Source organism: Drosophila simulans, chromosome 2R (genome assembly GCF_016746395.2).
Source record: "Drosophila simulans strain w501 chromosome 2R, Prin_Dsim_3.1, whole genome shotgun sequence".
Classification (NCBI taxonomy): Eukaryota; Metazoa; Arthropoda; class Insecta; order Diptera; family Drosophilidae; genus Drosophila; species Drosophila simulans.
In genome coordinates, this window is record NC_052521.2 from 3,743,357 (window position 1) to 3,757,987 (window position 14,631).

At 40.0% G+C, this 14,631-nt stretch overlaps 1 protein-coding gene, 1 long non-coding RNA gene and 8 other non-coding genes across 21 annotated transcripts in view; 5 read left to right on the plus strand and 5 right to left on the minus strand.

Moving 5' to 3' along the window:
- LOC6733195 (ecdysone receptor) overlaps positions 1–14,631 on the minus strand; it is a 70,772-nt gene that overhangs the window by 51,460 nt on the left and 4,681 nt on the right. Inside the window, exons 1-4 of one of the 3 annotated variants that reach the window (XM_039292716.2) lie at positions 8,902–9,137; positions 8,129–8,339; positions 3,760–4,244; positions 3,521–3,687 (exon numbers count right to left, since the gene is read on the minus strand). In XM_039292716.2, coding sequence (XP_039148650.1) covers positions 3,521–3,687; positions 3,760–4,187 — 595 coding nt within the window. In that variant the 5' untranslated portion in view covers positions 4,188–4,244; positions 8,129–8,339; positions 8,902–9,137. Of the gene's footprint in view, positions 1–3,520; positions 3,688–3,759; positions 4,245–8,128; positions 8,343–8,901; positions 9,138–14,631 lie in introns of those variants that run through there. The other 2 variants (XM_044922725.1, XM_039292717.2) reach the window with 2 other exon arrangements.
- Positions 4,299–4,372, minus strand: Trnan-guu. The gene has a single exon. It is a non-coding gene; the product is annotated as a tRNA-Asn (tRNA).
- Positions 4,852–4,925, plus strand: Trnan-guu. Its single transcript has one exon. It is a non-coding gene; the product is annotated as a tRNA-Asn (tRNA).
- Trnan-guu lies at positions 5,167–5,240 on the minus strand. Its single transcript has one exon. It is a non-coding gene; the product is annotated as a tRNA-Asn (tRNA).
- Positions 9,749–12,424, plus strand: LOC27208777. Of its 10 annotated transcripts, none has more exons than XR_006541643.1 (5): positions 9,749–9,918; positions 10,406–10,993; positions 11,056–11,260; positions 11,730–11,914; positions 12,055–12,424. It is a non-coding gene; the product is annotated as an uncharacterized LOC27208777 (long non-coding RNA). The 10 variants fall into 10 exon arrangements; XR_006541640.1 differs by having other exon boundaries at positions 9,750–9,918; positions 10,406–11,260; positions 11,730–11,945; positions 12,055–12,170; positions 12,221–12,424; XR_006541642.1 differs by having other exon boundaries at positions 9,750–9,918; positions 10,406–11,260; positions 11,730–11,945; positions 12,055–12,170; positions 12,233–12,424.
- On the plus strand, positions 12,886–12,958 carry Trnar-acg. The gene has a single exon. It is a non-coding gene; the product is annotated as a tRNA-Arg (tRNA).
- Positions 13,419–13,492, minus strand: Trnan-guu. Its single transcript has one exon. It is a non-coding gene; the product is annotated as a tRNA-Asn (tRNA).
- On the plus strand, positions 13,592–13,665 carry Trnan-guu. Its single transcript has one exon. It is a non-coding gene; the product is annotated as a tRNA-Asn (tRNA).
- On the plus strand, positions 13,863–13,936 carry Trnan-guu. Its single transcript has one exon. It is a non-coding gene; the product is annotated as a tRNA-Asn (tRNA).
- On the minus strand, positions 14,324–14,396 carry Trnak-cuu. Its single transcript has one exon. It is a non-coding gene; the product is annotated as a tRNA-Lys (tRNA).

The following is a 14,631-nucleotide window of genomic DNA, read 5'->3' on the forward strand; positions in this document are numbered from 1 at the left end:
CGCATGTTGATATATGTACATACATATGTATATACATTCAAGATCAAGGTCAAACTATATATAGAAGCCTATGTACAGCGAACACAAACAAGAATGAAGAGAAGAGCGGAAGAGAGAATCTCAAACATGTGCCGAACCCAAACACAACACAATAGCAGAGCAGAGCCTTTGGTCTTGGTCCGATGCCAAAGTCCGCCAGACCGTCCGACCCTCCGACCCTCCGGCCGTTCCCTCGCCGACCACTGCGGTTTAGCTACCCTGCAGACCATTTGACACACTAAGCCAGGAGTCGTGTGTTTTTTGTTTTTTGCACTCCTCTACTCTGCGGACGGACAATGGCAAGCAAGTGTACCTGCTGACTGGCAAAAAAAGCATCTGCTGTCTTTCCGCTCCAAGCGCAGGGCAGACGCGAAGACCTTGAACAGCCACTGGCAGGGCAAGACGAACCAGAACCGCAGCGACAAATTTGAAGAGGCAAAGGATCGCATTTTGGTCAAGCTACAAATTCTAAGGTATAGGCAGAAACTGCAAGCACGCGGGGAGGGGAAACTGGCCGAAACCAGTTCTGCGGCTCTGGTATCCAGACCCTTCTAAGAGTCCAGACACCGAGCCAGACTGGCAACGGCTATCATGTTTCGGGCGCATGATTGAAAAATCATTGCTGGAAGCCTTGAGCCCGCTCCCCTCCAACTTATCTGCGCTCCTTCGTCCTGCCCACAGCATTGCGTGTCCTGCACAGATTAAGCTGGCTCTGGGCATGGTCGTGGGCTGGGCCGTCTAGACGTTAGGTAAGGCAAGCTAATTGCATACATTGCTCAATCGATGTGATCGATTCGATTCGATGCGATGCGATGTGGTTTGGTTTGACGTTTCGCAGGAATTGCCTGCAGCTCGCACATTTTATGCTAATTTGAGTTATTGGTCAGGAGCTCCAAGTTCCTGAAATTTAACCTCGCCTATGCAATTAACAGTTAGAGGGACGGTATTTCTGCGTCCTATAACTTGATATAAAAATATTTACTGCGTTGAAGAGCGAGCACATAATTTTAATAGGTTATCACAATTGTAGTGTAAAAATTCTACAAAAACTAGACTTGTACGATTTTCGGCAGCACTCTTGAAAAGACCCAAAAAGAATAAGAAAAAAGAAACTGTCCAGAAAATGTTGGGAATTAGTCCAGAAATCAAGCGTGCCGAAATCGGGTTTTCCTTGGAGCATTGCTTGTGGCATTGCGCATACGCCACATTGCACACCTCCAGCCTCACCCAAATCCACGAAGGAAGAACGGAGAGGCAATCGCAAGTGAAATGGCCAAGAAAAATAGCAGACTCCAACAGGGGCTGTGTCTGCTTGGTTTTCCCTTACAACGACCGGCAACAGCCTTGGCATGATTTCATTACGCACACTCCTCCGCCCAAAACCCCCCTTTGCCGGTTGATTTTTGGGTCGTCGCAGCCCGCGCACCGCCAGACATATCCCCAACCTGCGGTGAGCAGAGTGAAAGCGAGAGAAGTTCAGGCGCACGCACAATTCGGGGCCTTCGGTGGAGGGGGGAAGTGGCTGAAGGATCGATTATTTTTGGGCCGACAGTGGCCATTTTATTTTAGGAGTCGTAAAACCAACCCAATGGAACCTCTAGGACCCAACATGGAGGCTGGAGGCCGTTGGCTTGTGCGTGCGTCTGGCGGCGAGGGGACTTGTGGGTGTTTCGCCCCAAAGAGCTTTGCTCCCCGCGTCCTCTTTCCGCCAGGAGTGTTTACGACGCCGAGCATTTAGTGGCAAGGAACGACGTCGACGTGGCGCGTGTGGGCGTGCATAGTCATCGTCTGGCGACCTTCAACTTTCAACTTTATTGCCATTGTCAGTTGGCCGCCCCCCAACGCCTGCCTCCTACAGCCGATTTTGTCTGTCGGCTCGTCCCGACTGCGACGCGTTTTGGTAATTTAGAGGCTTACATTCGCTCCATGTCTGGATGAGAATCGTTGCTCGGCGGTGGTGGCTGGGTGTCCTGGGGGTTTTGGCCTCTTATTTGCCTTGTCTGCAGCGCCCATGACCTTGAATTTGGCCACGTTTTCACGTGAAAGGTGAAAGGCACGTTCTCGACTTACATACATACACATACAAACATAGGTCTGATAGCCGCTGTCTGTGTGCTCGAAAGTATCTTTGTGTGCGGGGGCGTGTATTTCATTCCTTTCGGTGTGCCGTTCGTGCCTAGTTTTCTGTTTGTCCTGCGTCATTCCAAGTTCTCTAATTATTTAGAAAATTTGTCTACAAAATGCAATGTTACTGCAAAAAATATGTATTTCTAATTTGAGGCGTTTCAAAAATCTGGATGCTTCTTCAGGACAAATATTTAGTTCAATGCACACCTCCATTTTGGCGCTACAATGAACCACTTAAATTTAGGCACAACCTAATTTTTATATAACAGACTAACAAGATGCATATGTGCAGTAATAAAATGGAAGCTCAATCCGCGAAAATTGTAGAAATTGTTTAACGAACAGGTTTAAGCTCCTTTCGTAAGAAAGGAATAATACAGTTTTTGCTTTTCTGTACTTATTTTACTTAGATGTATACATCAAGAATATTAAAAACTCTCCCTTTCATTTTCGTTTCTAACTGTTAAGAACTGTTACTTTAAAGTACTTTTTTCTTGGCAATGCCATTTATTAAAATTTTCTAGATTTTTGTTTCATTTTTTAATTTCTAATAAAATATGTTGATCTAAAAAAATATTTAAATATATACAAATTGTATATATTAATTTGTTGATGAACTGTGTTTTGTGAATAAATATGAAAATAATATATTTGACAATCGTTTAAAATATAAACATTGTAGTTACATATTAATAAACCCCGTTAATTTACTTGACAGTAGATTACACGAGCTCGTCGATAAATTGTTGAAACCGAAAAAATCGAATTTGCAGCATAGAAGTTCGCTATACTTGCAAATCCGTTGTACAGCACCATCTACCTTTTGATTTTGGCACTCAGCCCGAAACGGTTATATTTTAACAAGACAAAAATCGAACATGTTGATGGAAAAGCGCCATCTAGATTGCAAAAGTCATTTAGATCACAAACATGTACGGTGGCGGAGTTAAAGCGCCCTCTGGACAAATACGCAAAACAATGAAGCGAAGACACCAACCACTTGTTTGGCCACACATGTTTCTCTTAATAATTTATTTCGCTCTTTGGTCTTCTCTTTTGAAGTTAAAGTTAGGTCTCACTTTATTACTTATTTTCTAAATCTTTTTTATTAATAAAGAAATATTTTATTTCATTCAAGAAAACTTTTAGTTTTTTTACGGATCATTCTTTTTCACTTTTTTAATCGATTTTTTGTATTTTTTTGGAAAAATAGGAAGTAACCCATTTAACAAGCATTGTTAAGTAGGAGCTTGTGACGTTTAATAAAGATAATGACATTGAACTACATTAATCGCTAAAAACTACACTGTAAAATCTTAACCGATTCCACTTAAAACTGTAACCTTCAACTCACCTGTTTTGCCGGTAGGACTGTAAGGATCATAGCTTCCGGCGGACATGGGCGATGCATAACCGTTGGACATGTTGTAGCTGTGATTCTGCGAGCCGGGGGAAGGCGAAAGTGGCGGCGCGGAGCTGGGCACGCTGCCTGGACTAGGAGTGGACATCCAGTCCTCGGTACTGCGGGTAGATGGAATATATACTTTATTAATATGCTGCCTTTGTTTTTCACATTTTCTTCAGTTGACTTACACATCAAGTCGGGGCCTTTTGTTCGGCACAAGCACCAAATGACCATTTGCAGCTGCAGCCGACGTCGAGGGCGCCGCTGTAGAATTGGCTTTAATGGAAGTTGTGGTTGCTGCTGCGGGGGCAACAACAGTAGCTACGCTAGATCCTCCGGCCGCCGTGCCTACGGAAATGACGTCCGGCATGGGCTCAATTTTAATGGCTGTGGGTGTCGGCCTTAGTTTATCCTTGACTGCGGCTGCAGAAGTTGTTTCTCGTGCACCGCCATTAGCACTGGCTACATGCAAGGTCAAGGCGGCAGAAGAAGATGGGGATAGGGATACTGAGGAAGATGGGCCTGCAGAGGCAGCTAATTGTTGTTGTAGCAAAATATGGCTAGGTATGGTCGACAGCTTTTGCTTTGACTGTTGTTGTCCGCTCGTCGTCAACATGGCCACGCCTTCATGATGCCCATTTGCTTAAAATCACATCATTTCCCAGCGACTGAGCTGGAAATGAATAGTGGATTCAGTAAAAAAAAATTGCATCTAAAAAAGTAAATTCGCCCCCGGGTGGACTCGAACCACCAACCTTTCGGTTAACAGCCGAACGCGCTAACCAATTGCGCCACGGAGGCTTATGCATTTCATTCGACTAATGTCGAGTGTAAGCCAAGCCAAAAGCTTTTGTTTTCAAAACAAGTTAATTCGTACGTAAATCTGAATTAGAGTACTGTTACAAAAAGTTGAAGTTATTCTTAGTTATAAAAAAGAAAAAACTCATTGTTTCACAGCAATACACATTAAGGCTTAGGAAAGAAACATTTTAGTACACCGCTGCATGTATATACCCCGTGCGAAGTTCTTAAGCCAGGTTTTACCTATATATGAATAAACATTCACGCGAGGCGTCGTTTCTTTATATCCTGCACTCCCAAACAGAACATATTCTGAGTTTAGCCGGCAAACGTAGCAAAACGTTCACTTTCTATCTTTTTAAATCGCTTATCGAAAATTGTTTTCGTATTTATCGATAAAGATTCTAAGAACTGATCAATTTTACTTATTGATATAAAAGGTCACGTAAGTAGATATAAAATATCAACCTGCTTTCATAGCCTCCGTGGCGCAATTGGTTAGCGCGTTCGGCTGTTAACCGAAAGGTTGGTGGTTCGAGTCCACCCGGGGGCGTGAATTATTATTTTTAGACGTTCTTTTATTTATATTCTTAAAATCAATAATTAAAATAAAAAATTTCAATTACAAATTATTTATGAATTATTAAAAATCTCATATTTGTGACCCGCTTAAGAAAACAATAACCTTAAAGTCATTGATGCCTTTTTCGCTTTATTAAAAAAATTGTGTTTTAAAAAAAGGTCATACTCAGTAGGCAAAAAACAAAGAGATTCACAGGTAAAATAGAAATATTCGCCCCCGGGTGGACTCGAACCACCAACCTTTCGGTTAACAGCCGAACGCGCTAACCAATTGCGCCACGGAGGCTGATGCGCTGCGCTCGTCAAGTGGCGGGTTTCAGGATCACCAATGCATTTTAGTGCCTATTTCCAATAAATCACTGTCGTCGTTGACCTATAAGCTCCTCAATGAATTAATTATGCCCTTTGGCATTCATTTTATTATTTATATTATTCATATCTATTACCAGCAGTAGCATGAGACCAATGCAGTAGCTTAATGTACATTATGTGTGACATGGAACTGGTGAACTACAACTAAAGCAAAGGGATTCATCAGTGCGTTCGCTTAAGTAAAATTGAATTCTGAAGTGTACCTCCCACAAAGCGAATGACCCTATGCATAAGCCCTCTTAAAATCCACACACGAAAAGCACGTAAGCAGGGCGCCGACAAAATGGCGTAAGCATATTGACCCAGAATCCTTGATAAGGTCGTTTCACGATGGGCAGGAGCACTTCCGAACTTCGCCGTCCTATAACGACTAGAACCGAGCGTTTTGACCCAATTTTGCTTCATGCTTATTTAACCCTTCTGAAATCTGGTTTCAAAGAGAAAGATTATTAAATTTTAATTAACCATCAAGCAAACCAAAATTATCAATAAAAGTCCAGAGAATGCAACTGCGAACTTAACATTTTTGCGGTAGTTATGCAGACTCATTTTCTATTTCAAAACTGCAGCAGCTGTTCCCCCATCTCATCCCCTTGTTCCTATGCAATCGGCAAAGTTTATTCGCCTTTTGGTTTGTTTCGATTTACTTTTGGCATGCACTTGCACTAATTTCTCGGACCGGCTGGTTTTAACTCACGCTGTCTTCTATGCATGTGTGTGTGGGTAGACAATCGGACCGACAAAAGCATTGCTGACGACCAACTGACCGTCAGGGGGAAGAGGCGGTAGATGGCGGGCACTGCAAATGATGCATTTCCGCTGCATAAAAAACAGGAGAATTCAGTTTGGGTAGTATTTTTCTAAAATCAACGGGAGAACTTATTGAGCCGGCCACAACTCATCTGCATTTCCAATTCCCAACGCTGCCGAGAACATAGCAGCTGGAATTTATGTGCATAACAATTAACAGAGAGATTTTCACTTGGGTTTCCTTAATATTTATACCCGTTATTCGTAGAGTAAAAGGGTATACTAGTTTCGTTAAAAAATATGTGACGAGTAGAAGGAAGCGTTCCCGACCCTATTCTTGATCAACAAGATCACAAGCCGAGTCGATCTAGCCATATCCGTTTGTCCGTTCGTCTGTTTGTCTTTCCGTTGAATCTCGAGATCACAGGAACTAAAGTGCTAAGTTGTCAATACCGTTTACAATTTTTTATACAATTTCACAATCAAGAAATGATTGGTTTTTAATTTTTATTAGGATTTACTAAAAACCCAAAAATTGCACATCCTTGGTTGAAGAACGATCTTTTAATTTTTTGCATTCCAAATCGATATATTAGGAATAATAATCTTGATGGTAATCAGCTTGATGCGTTTGTTGATTTAGCGGACACTCAGAGAAAAAACCGTTCTCAACGATCTCGATTTGAGTCTTTCGATCTCAAAATCTAGCCAAGGTCGAATCATGCTCAGTCGAATCATGCTCATCAGATCGAGATCAAAACATTCTCAGATTGCAAATGACTTTGCTTTTCCACAATCATAAACCCGATACTGCTTCCGTCAGAAAATATAGTTTTCGTCTCGAAATCAAAAAGTTTTCTTCTCATGAGAATGATTGATATTGATTACTGAGCTTAACCGATCTCGGGTTTTTTCGTTCTCAATTTTTTAGGTTGGAAAAACTGTCATAAGTAGCTTAACTTAGCTCGAAAGGTATATTTGTTCACGAAAAAGTGGTGGGCCACAAAAAATATTAAAGCATTCTTGGTAAAAATACACATTTGTTAAAGGTGTAAGCTCCCTTCAAAAGAAATTTCCAAAAAAATGTTTAAGAACAGATATTGTCCGATTTTTATCGGTAGTATCGTAACAAGGTAATAAGCAACAAATACAAACATTACCAAAACTCAGAACACCTTAACCTTTTCTGAGCCATAATTTTGATAAGGATCCCAGATCAATTAGTAAATAATGCTTAATAGATTAATATAAGAAACATTAATAAATGGAACAATCTTTAATTAGTTAAATTGTATACTCCAATTGCCTCTGAATCCTCAACTTCTTAGCTTAGAGTTCATACAGACAAACGGACCATCCCACAAACTGCCACGTCCAAAATTGTATGAATGTTTAAAATTTTTCATTTTATTATTTGTCCCACGCCCGCAAATCGCTCAAAACTGCCACGCCCACTTTTGAGAAATGTGTTGAATGTTTTTCCAATTTCTATCGATATGCCAAAAACATTGACCAGGCCTATTCTAACGCCCACAAAATTTTAAAAATTATTTTGATATATTTTCATGTAGATACTCCAAGAATAATGTTAAGCTCGCACTCTCACTTGCTGAGTAACGGGTAACTGTTAGTCGATAAATTCGACTATAGCGTTCTCTTTTTTTTCTAACTCGTTAGGAGTTAATTTAGAGTTTTTATTTGAATAAGAAATTTTTGAAGTGACGAATATTTAGCCATTAATTGATTACTCAATAACGTGACCAGAAATAAATCTTTTCTGATATCTAAATTTGTAATAAAAATATACTATGCATTTTACTTAATACCTGTGTATATTAAGAAGCTCGCCTTGTTACGTAAAGTTACTGTTTTTGTTTTTTTTTTAATTTATACCCGAAATGGGCTCTTGCAGTGAATTATTTTAACAGCTGAATTACATAACAGCTCAACCCTTGGCTAGATAAATTGGAAATATGCCACAGACAATTTGTTTTAAAAAGTACACCCGACTTTGCATCAATACTTTAGGAAAATAAAGTGTTACTCACTCACCCAGTTTAGTTGTATTCCCAAAATAATGCGATGTAATGATTGTTTACATGTAGTTCTCCCTGTTCTGATAGCTTCTATTGTTTTCTGCTACTTATAACCGAAATATTTAGTTTGCACAATTGTTAACGGGGGAAACTTTATTTCGTTGCATATTCAACAAATATAATTGGTTTTTTAAACACAGTCTTGCCCCACAGTGCAAGTGCATCGTCTACAGAAATGAAAAGAGAATCAAAAAGAGTGTGGGTGAGAGAAAGCTGCCGAAAGACGAGAGAGAGGGAGAAAGAGAGTAAGAAGTGCAATAGCAGCGCCCAGACACGTGCATTTTTCGACGTTTCAGATGTTGTCGCAATTAAATTGTAAAACCCAAGACTCAGCAAAAAGTTTGAATGAACTTATAATTGGCACAAAATCGCTGTAATATGTACGTTTCGGATAGAAGCTGCTTTTCATTTTGTTCCATAAACACTATCTAAAGAGCCGCCATAGTCTGGTTTTTCTATTCTTAATTCTCTCCGTGAAAACTCTCCCCTCTGTCACTCTCTCTCGCTTAGCGAGTAAACAAGCGCCAACTGCATGGAATGTTGGTCGACGGGGAGGGAGCGAAAAGGGGGGATGTGTCTCTCGCCACAAAGCAGCAAAAACAACGTTGGACACCCAGTTCGGCACAGTTTTTCTGGCTTAAGTAACTTTTTTGCTTTGAAATTCGAGTGCATTTAAATGTTTTCTTTAAATAGGGTTTATCAACACTGAAGCTCTGTTTAAGCACATACAGAATAGCAATGCGAACTCGAATGCACTTTTTCCGTTGCCTTCCGTTTTCTAGCGCGGCCTCCGAGTTTATTTTCGATTTTTCTGCATTTTTTCACCGACAACTGCGCGCGATGTATTTTGTTTTACTCGAGAAACTCTGAAACTGAAACGTCAACGGCGCGGCCTCTGCGGCTGCTGCTGCTCTCACAATCAGACTGTTGGCAACTTGTAATTGTTGCTTTTGCTGCGCAGGCGCTCTTCTCCGACTTTTTTGGCTTGGCAATGCCGCCCTTTCGCTCACGAGCCCGACTTTTGGTTTCTGTGATTTTGTTGTTTTGGCGCTAGGCTATTTTGACTCTCAAGCTGAGCTCACTCAACTTTCGCGCAGCTTAAAGCGGCCAGAGCAACAACAACTCGTTGCAGTAGCCACAGCGGCAGCATTCACGTACAGTGGTTCACGTTTATGACTCGTCAGTTTTTAGGAACTTATTATAGAAGGAAAATTATATATGTATGTATATGTACATAAATATATGTATGTTTGTTAAAAGAGACTTCAAAGATATTACAGGTGTTTTTGGAATTAATAAGTTAACGGTTTACCCTCTCCATAAAGGTATTTCAAATCGTTTTAAGCCCCAAAATGTAGTCGGGCACTTATTTAAACCTTGATTGGGCGGGCAAGTGTTGCTATTCCGCAGCTGTATGATTACATTCTATTTCTCATACGAGAAAAAAATCTACATTTTATTTTTGAAAATAAAGTTGTTAAAAAGAAAGCGGCTTTTATCCGCAAAATCACGGATCTCAACGCAGCTTTTATTTATATACATAATAATGTAGTTTCGATCAGGTTAGAAATCAAATCGCCTGCGTCTTAGTCGTCTGTAAATTTTTGAAATCGACTAGACATCAAAACATCATACATAAAAACATCATACATAAAAAATGGCGATGTGAAGTTGGGCGTTTCACATATCCTCTCCCTGGATAAAGCTAAATATTTATGAAAGTGACGTTGGACGTGTGCACATATTGTAAGTGATGGTGGTAAGCATGTCAGATATAAACTCCTAATTTACTTAGCAGCAAAAACATTTTGACATTTAGAAAAAATTCATCCGGACTTACACACAATAACTCGATTTAGTTTGCCCCACTGTGCGCGCACTTGGCCAAACATATGTACGTACTCTTGTTGGCTTTGGGCCTGAGAGCGGTTCTTTTGAGGAACTGGAAACTGGTTTTAGTGTTGGGCTCATAGGCATAGTGCGACTTGTTGTTGCTGCTGCCATTCTGTGCTTCTTTTCGCTGTGGCTTTTAAGCTCTACTTGCTGGCGACTGCGCTGCCGAGATTTGTATTTGTTGCTGTTTTTCTGGTTTCATTTTGCGCCTGTGACTTTGTAACACACTTTTTTGTTGATCCCCCCCTCCCTTCGTAACTGCCTGACTTTTGGTTTTAATGCTTTGGTGTAATTATTCAATGGAATTTTATATTAAGTTGTATCCACTCTCGAATTACAGGGGTCTAAGATAAAGCCAGACTTCGTGCTATTTCTATTGACCGTGAGAATTTAGATACTATTGTTGGTGTGTAAGGCTGAAACAGAAGATATCCAAGGGCCAGGAGGGAGAGAAGCTTCTCTCTAAAGTCGATTCCATCAACATAACCTTACAAAAGCTATAGCCCTAAGCTAATTTGCAATAATCGTATATTGAACCTATTAGCCAGGGGAATCCAATAAAGAGCATACGACCCTGTGGGTGCTGCCATCCCCTTCTACACCCACACTTCAACGGACTGAGAAGGGGGTGTGGTCAATGGGCGGCATCGAAGTCTCCATGGAATGGCACAACACGCGAACGGCGAGCATGCAAGAGGCAACGATACAAAACGCTAGCGCAGCGGTGACGAAAACGCTGAAACAACAACTACATCTACAACTGCAAAAGCCGACAGCAAGTTGAATGACATAAACCATCAACTGACCTTCAACTCTGAGACTGAACCTTAGAAAAAACGAACACATAGCCTCATGCAAATGGGAATGCGAGAGTGGCGCATGCAACTTACAGCTTTACAGCTCGTTCGTTGTGGGAAAGAGATGTCGGGTGAGAGGAAGAGGAAATCGCCTAAAGCACTGAGCCGTAACGAAAATTGTTGTTGCAACCAGACCCCCGCTCTCTCTCGCACTAATACTTCCACAGCCAGTGCACACCACCCCCCTATCCAACACACCCATAGCCCCTGTAATGGGCGGCAGCAGAGGAAGTCGGCGGACAATTGCGCATGATACGCTCCAGATTCTAGAGGTGGGAGAGTGAAGAGCGATGAGTCACGACGAACTGATCGAAAGGTGATCCCATAATGATCCACTGGTAATGTTAGAGTAAAAGCTTCAACAAATACGGACACGGCCAGATCGACGCGGCTAGATCCTGATCAAAAATATATATACTTTATACTATGCTCGGAAGCGCTTCCTTCTACCTACGCTCCTAACCAACGATAGGTGACGCTCCTGAAAAAGTCGTATAACTACTCATCTCGCAAGAACTCTTACACGTATCTTTTTTCCTTTCATAAGCAATTTTTAATATTTTTTAGTCAATCAGATCAATATCTTGAATAGGGGTCGATCTAGCCATGTCCGTTCGTCTCAATGTATGATCGTTAAGATACCGTGAAAATTTTCTTCCTGCCTCTCTAATTTGCACTTTTTTCTTTACATTTTTAAGTTGAAAGTAATCTATCAAAAATAGTTTCTTACTATTAGTTGTTGGGTGCTATGAGGTATTGTGCGGTTATCCTTTTCCTTTCACTCATTGATTTCTTTCCTCTTGTCAGCTTGTGCAGATGGTTTTACGATAGGGGCGGAAAATGAAACCTGAAAACGGGAGAAGATGAGACCACCAAAGTACACCCAGTGCCGATGACGTAAATTGCCGATGGATGCCGATGAACGGAGCATGCTCTTGCACTTGGCAGACTGCAACAGCTCTCTGCGAAGAGGACTACAACTACTATGGAAGGTAGCAGAGCAGAGCGGCCTATTTCTCGATGGTTGTTTATATTTGGCAGCAGTGGCTGCAGTTGTATTCTCTCTGCCAAGCTTTTTTTAATTTTTTTTTTTTTTTTGTTGGTTTTATAATTTGATTTTTTCTTTTTTCAGGGCGTTGTACAATTGAACAGATATGTACATGATGTTACGAAGGTTGAGGACGGGTGCGATAGTTACAAGTAAAATGCACAAAATGTTCTTAAAACTCACATCTGGGTCATTTCTAGGTATTTATTAAATGGTGTTTAAAGTCTCCAGTTTATTGCTGAATTTAAAGCATAATTTATAGGCGTTAAAATCGAAATCCTTGACGTCAGATAGTGAAACTAAAGATTACATGTGGTCGAATTATAGTAATGTCCTTAACATTGTAGCACTAACAAACACAAGTTTTGATATCAACTCAACCTTTTTTTTTTCCACAATTAACATTAATTTATTTATTACTTCTTCGATAAATACGGAGGGAACTGCGATAAAAATTGAATAACACTAATTTCCTTTGTATTGTAATCAACATTTTTTTTTTAGAATATTTACTCTACAGTATTTAAGTATTGTTGTATCATATTTCAGAAAGAAAATTATAAAGTACAACTTGCAAGAAAGAAGCAAATTACATTTTTATACCTACTAAATGCACAAAAAATCACACAGACTTTATGTTATTGAAGATTTTTTGGTATTTTACAGACTATCCCGTCTATCCCCGACTATCAGATAGCCGTTACTTAGCTAAAATGAGAGACTTGTCGGCTTAAATGTCCTTTGGCGCTGGCGTCAAAATCGTTTTTTCGTGTAAATCGTTTTGTCATAGACGCTTTACCAAAAACATAAGATTAATGTAACGGATTGGAAATTTTACCCTACCAGTAACAAAGAATGGGGACGCTATCAAACAGTATCAGAACCATCAATTTTTGAAACGCTCCAACACCAAAGGGTCCTGTGGCGCAATGGATAACGCGTCTGACTACGGATCAGAAGATTCCAGGTTCGACTCCTGGCAGGATCGGATTATTTTTTTTTATACCCGTAACTCGTAGAAGAAAAGGTATACTAGATTCGAAAAGTATGTAACAGGCAGAAATAAGCGTGTTAATATATAATGTATATAGATTCTTGATCAAGGTCAATAGTCGAGCTGGACATGTCCGTCTCTCTGTCCGTTCGTATGAACGCGAGATCTTAGAAACTATAAAGAAAGTTGAGATTAATCATACAGATTTTAGAGACATATTGCCTTGCCCACACCAAAAACACTCTGGCAACGCCCCTCCTCACACCTACAAAGCGCTCGAAACGACTCACGACCACGCTTTTGATCAATTTTGAAATTTTTATCGAAATCCCAGGAATATTATATAATTTTGTGTTCGCATTTCCACTAACTGAGAAACGGTAGTCGGATAACTCGACTATAGCATTCTTTCTTCTTATTTACTCCATATTTTAACATAATTCAAAAAGAAAAGCGCCCCCGGGTGGACTCGAACCACCAACCTTTCGGTTAACAGCCGAACGCGCTAACCAATTGCGCCACGGAGGCTTCGGTCTCGCTTTATAAAGTTAGATTAAAATTTCAAAATGGTTATAGGGTATTTATTATTAAATATTTTCAAACTTATAATTTTTTGCGTATTTAAGGGCCTCCGTGGCGCAATTGGTTAGCGCGTTCGGCTGTTAACCGAAAGGTTGGTGGTTCGAGTCCACCCGGGGGCGCTTTTTTACTTCAGCTTTAATGTAAACGATCTCTTCAAATATTACTCAACTATATTTTGTATTGTTAAATAACTAACTAAATAGGGTTAAATATCTAAGTAACTAGGGTTTTGCCCTTGCGATGCATGTCATTTTCTTATGACAGATATTTCAATAAATATTAAATTAAACATTTTCATCCTGGAAAGGAGTCGTCTGCCTCCGTGGCGCAATTGGTTAGCGCGTTCGGCTGTTAACCGAAAGGTTGGTGGTTCGAGTCCACCCGGGGGCGAAATAAGTTTTTTAGATTTGGTTTTATTTTAGTCTAAGAATTTTGAATTTTGAATCTAAACAGTAAGGTTTTTGTTTTTAAAATTTTATTTCATTTAAATATTTTCAATTCCTATTTTATCGATTTGAAAAAAAACTTGAAATTTATTGTTCGCAATATCACAATCCTAGTAATGAGTATCTGATAGAGGAATAACTCGACATTAGCGAGCAAATAATAACTTTATACCGTTATAATTAAGTCGAACTTATACAAGAGCACTAAACTTTTCCTTTAAGAAGAATTCTTTAAGACATCCATTTTCTTATTTAGATTTAACAAAGCCATTTACTGTTATCAGGCCTCAGGGCATATAAAAAAATTATTTAATTGAAATAAAATATAATTCGCCCAACGTGGGGCTCGAACCCACGACCCTGAGATTAAGAGTCTCATGCTCTACCGACTGAGCTAGCCGGGCCACTTAGTGTGCTAAGAACTGCCACACCCACATTTTTGAAATATGTTTGGATATTTTTTCAGAATTTTATTAGTTGTTTAAATTTCTATCGATATACCAAAAAACTTTTTGCCACGCCCACTCTAACGCCCTAAAGCCAAAAAACCGGTGACGCCCGCATTTTTGAAAAACTTTTCGATATTTTTTCAAACCGGACACGACCATACTTTTGAACAATTTTTACATTTTTCCTCAT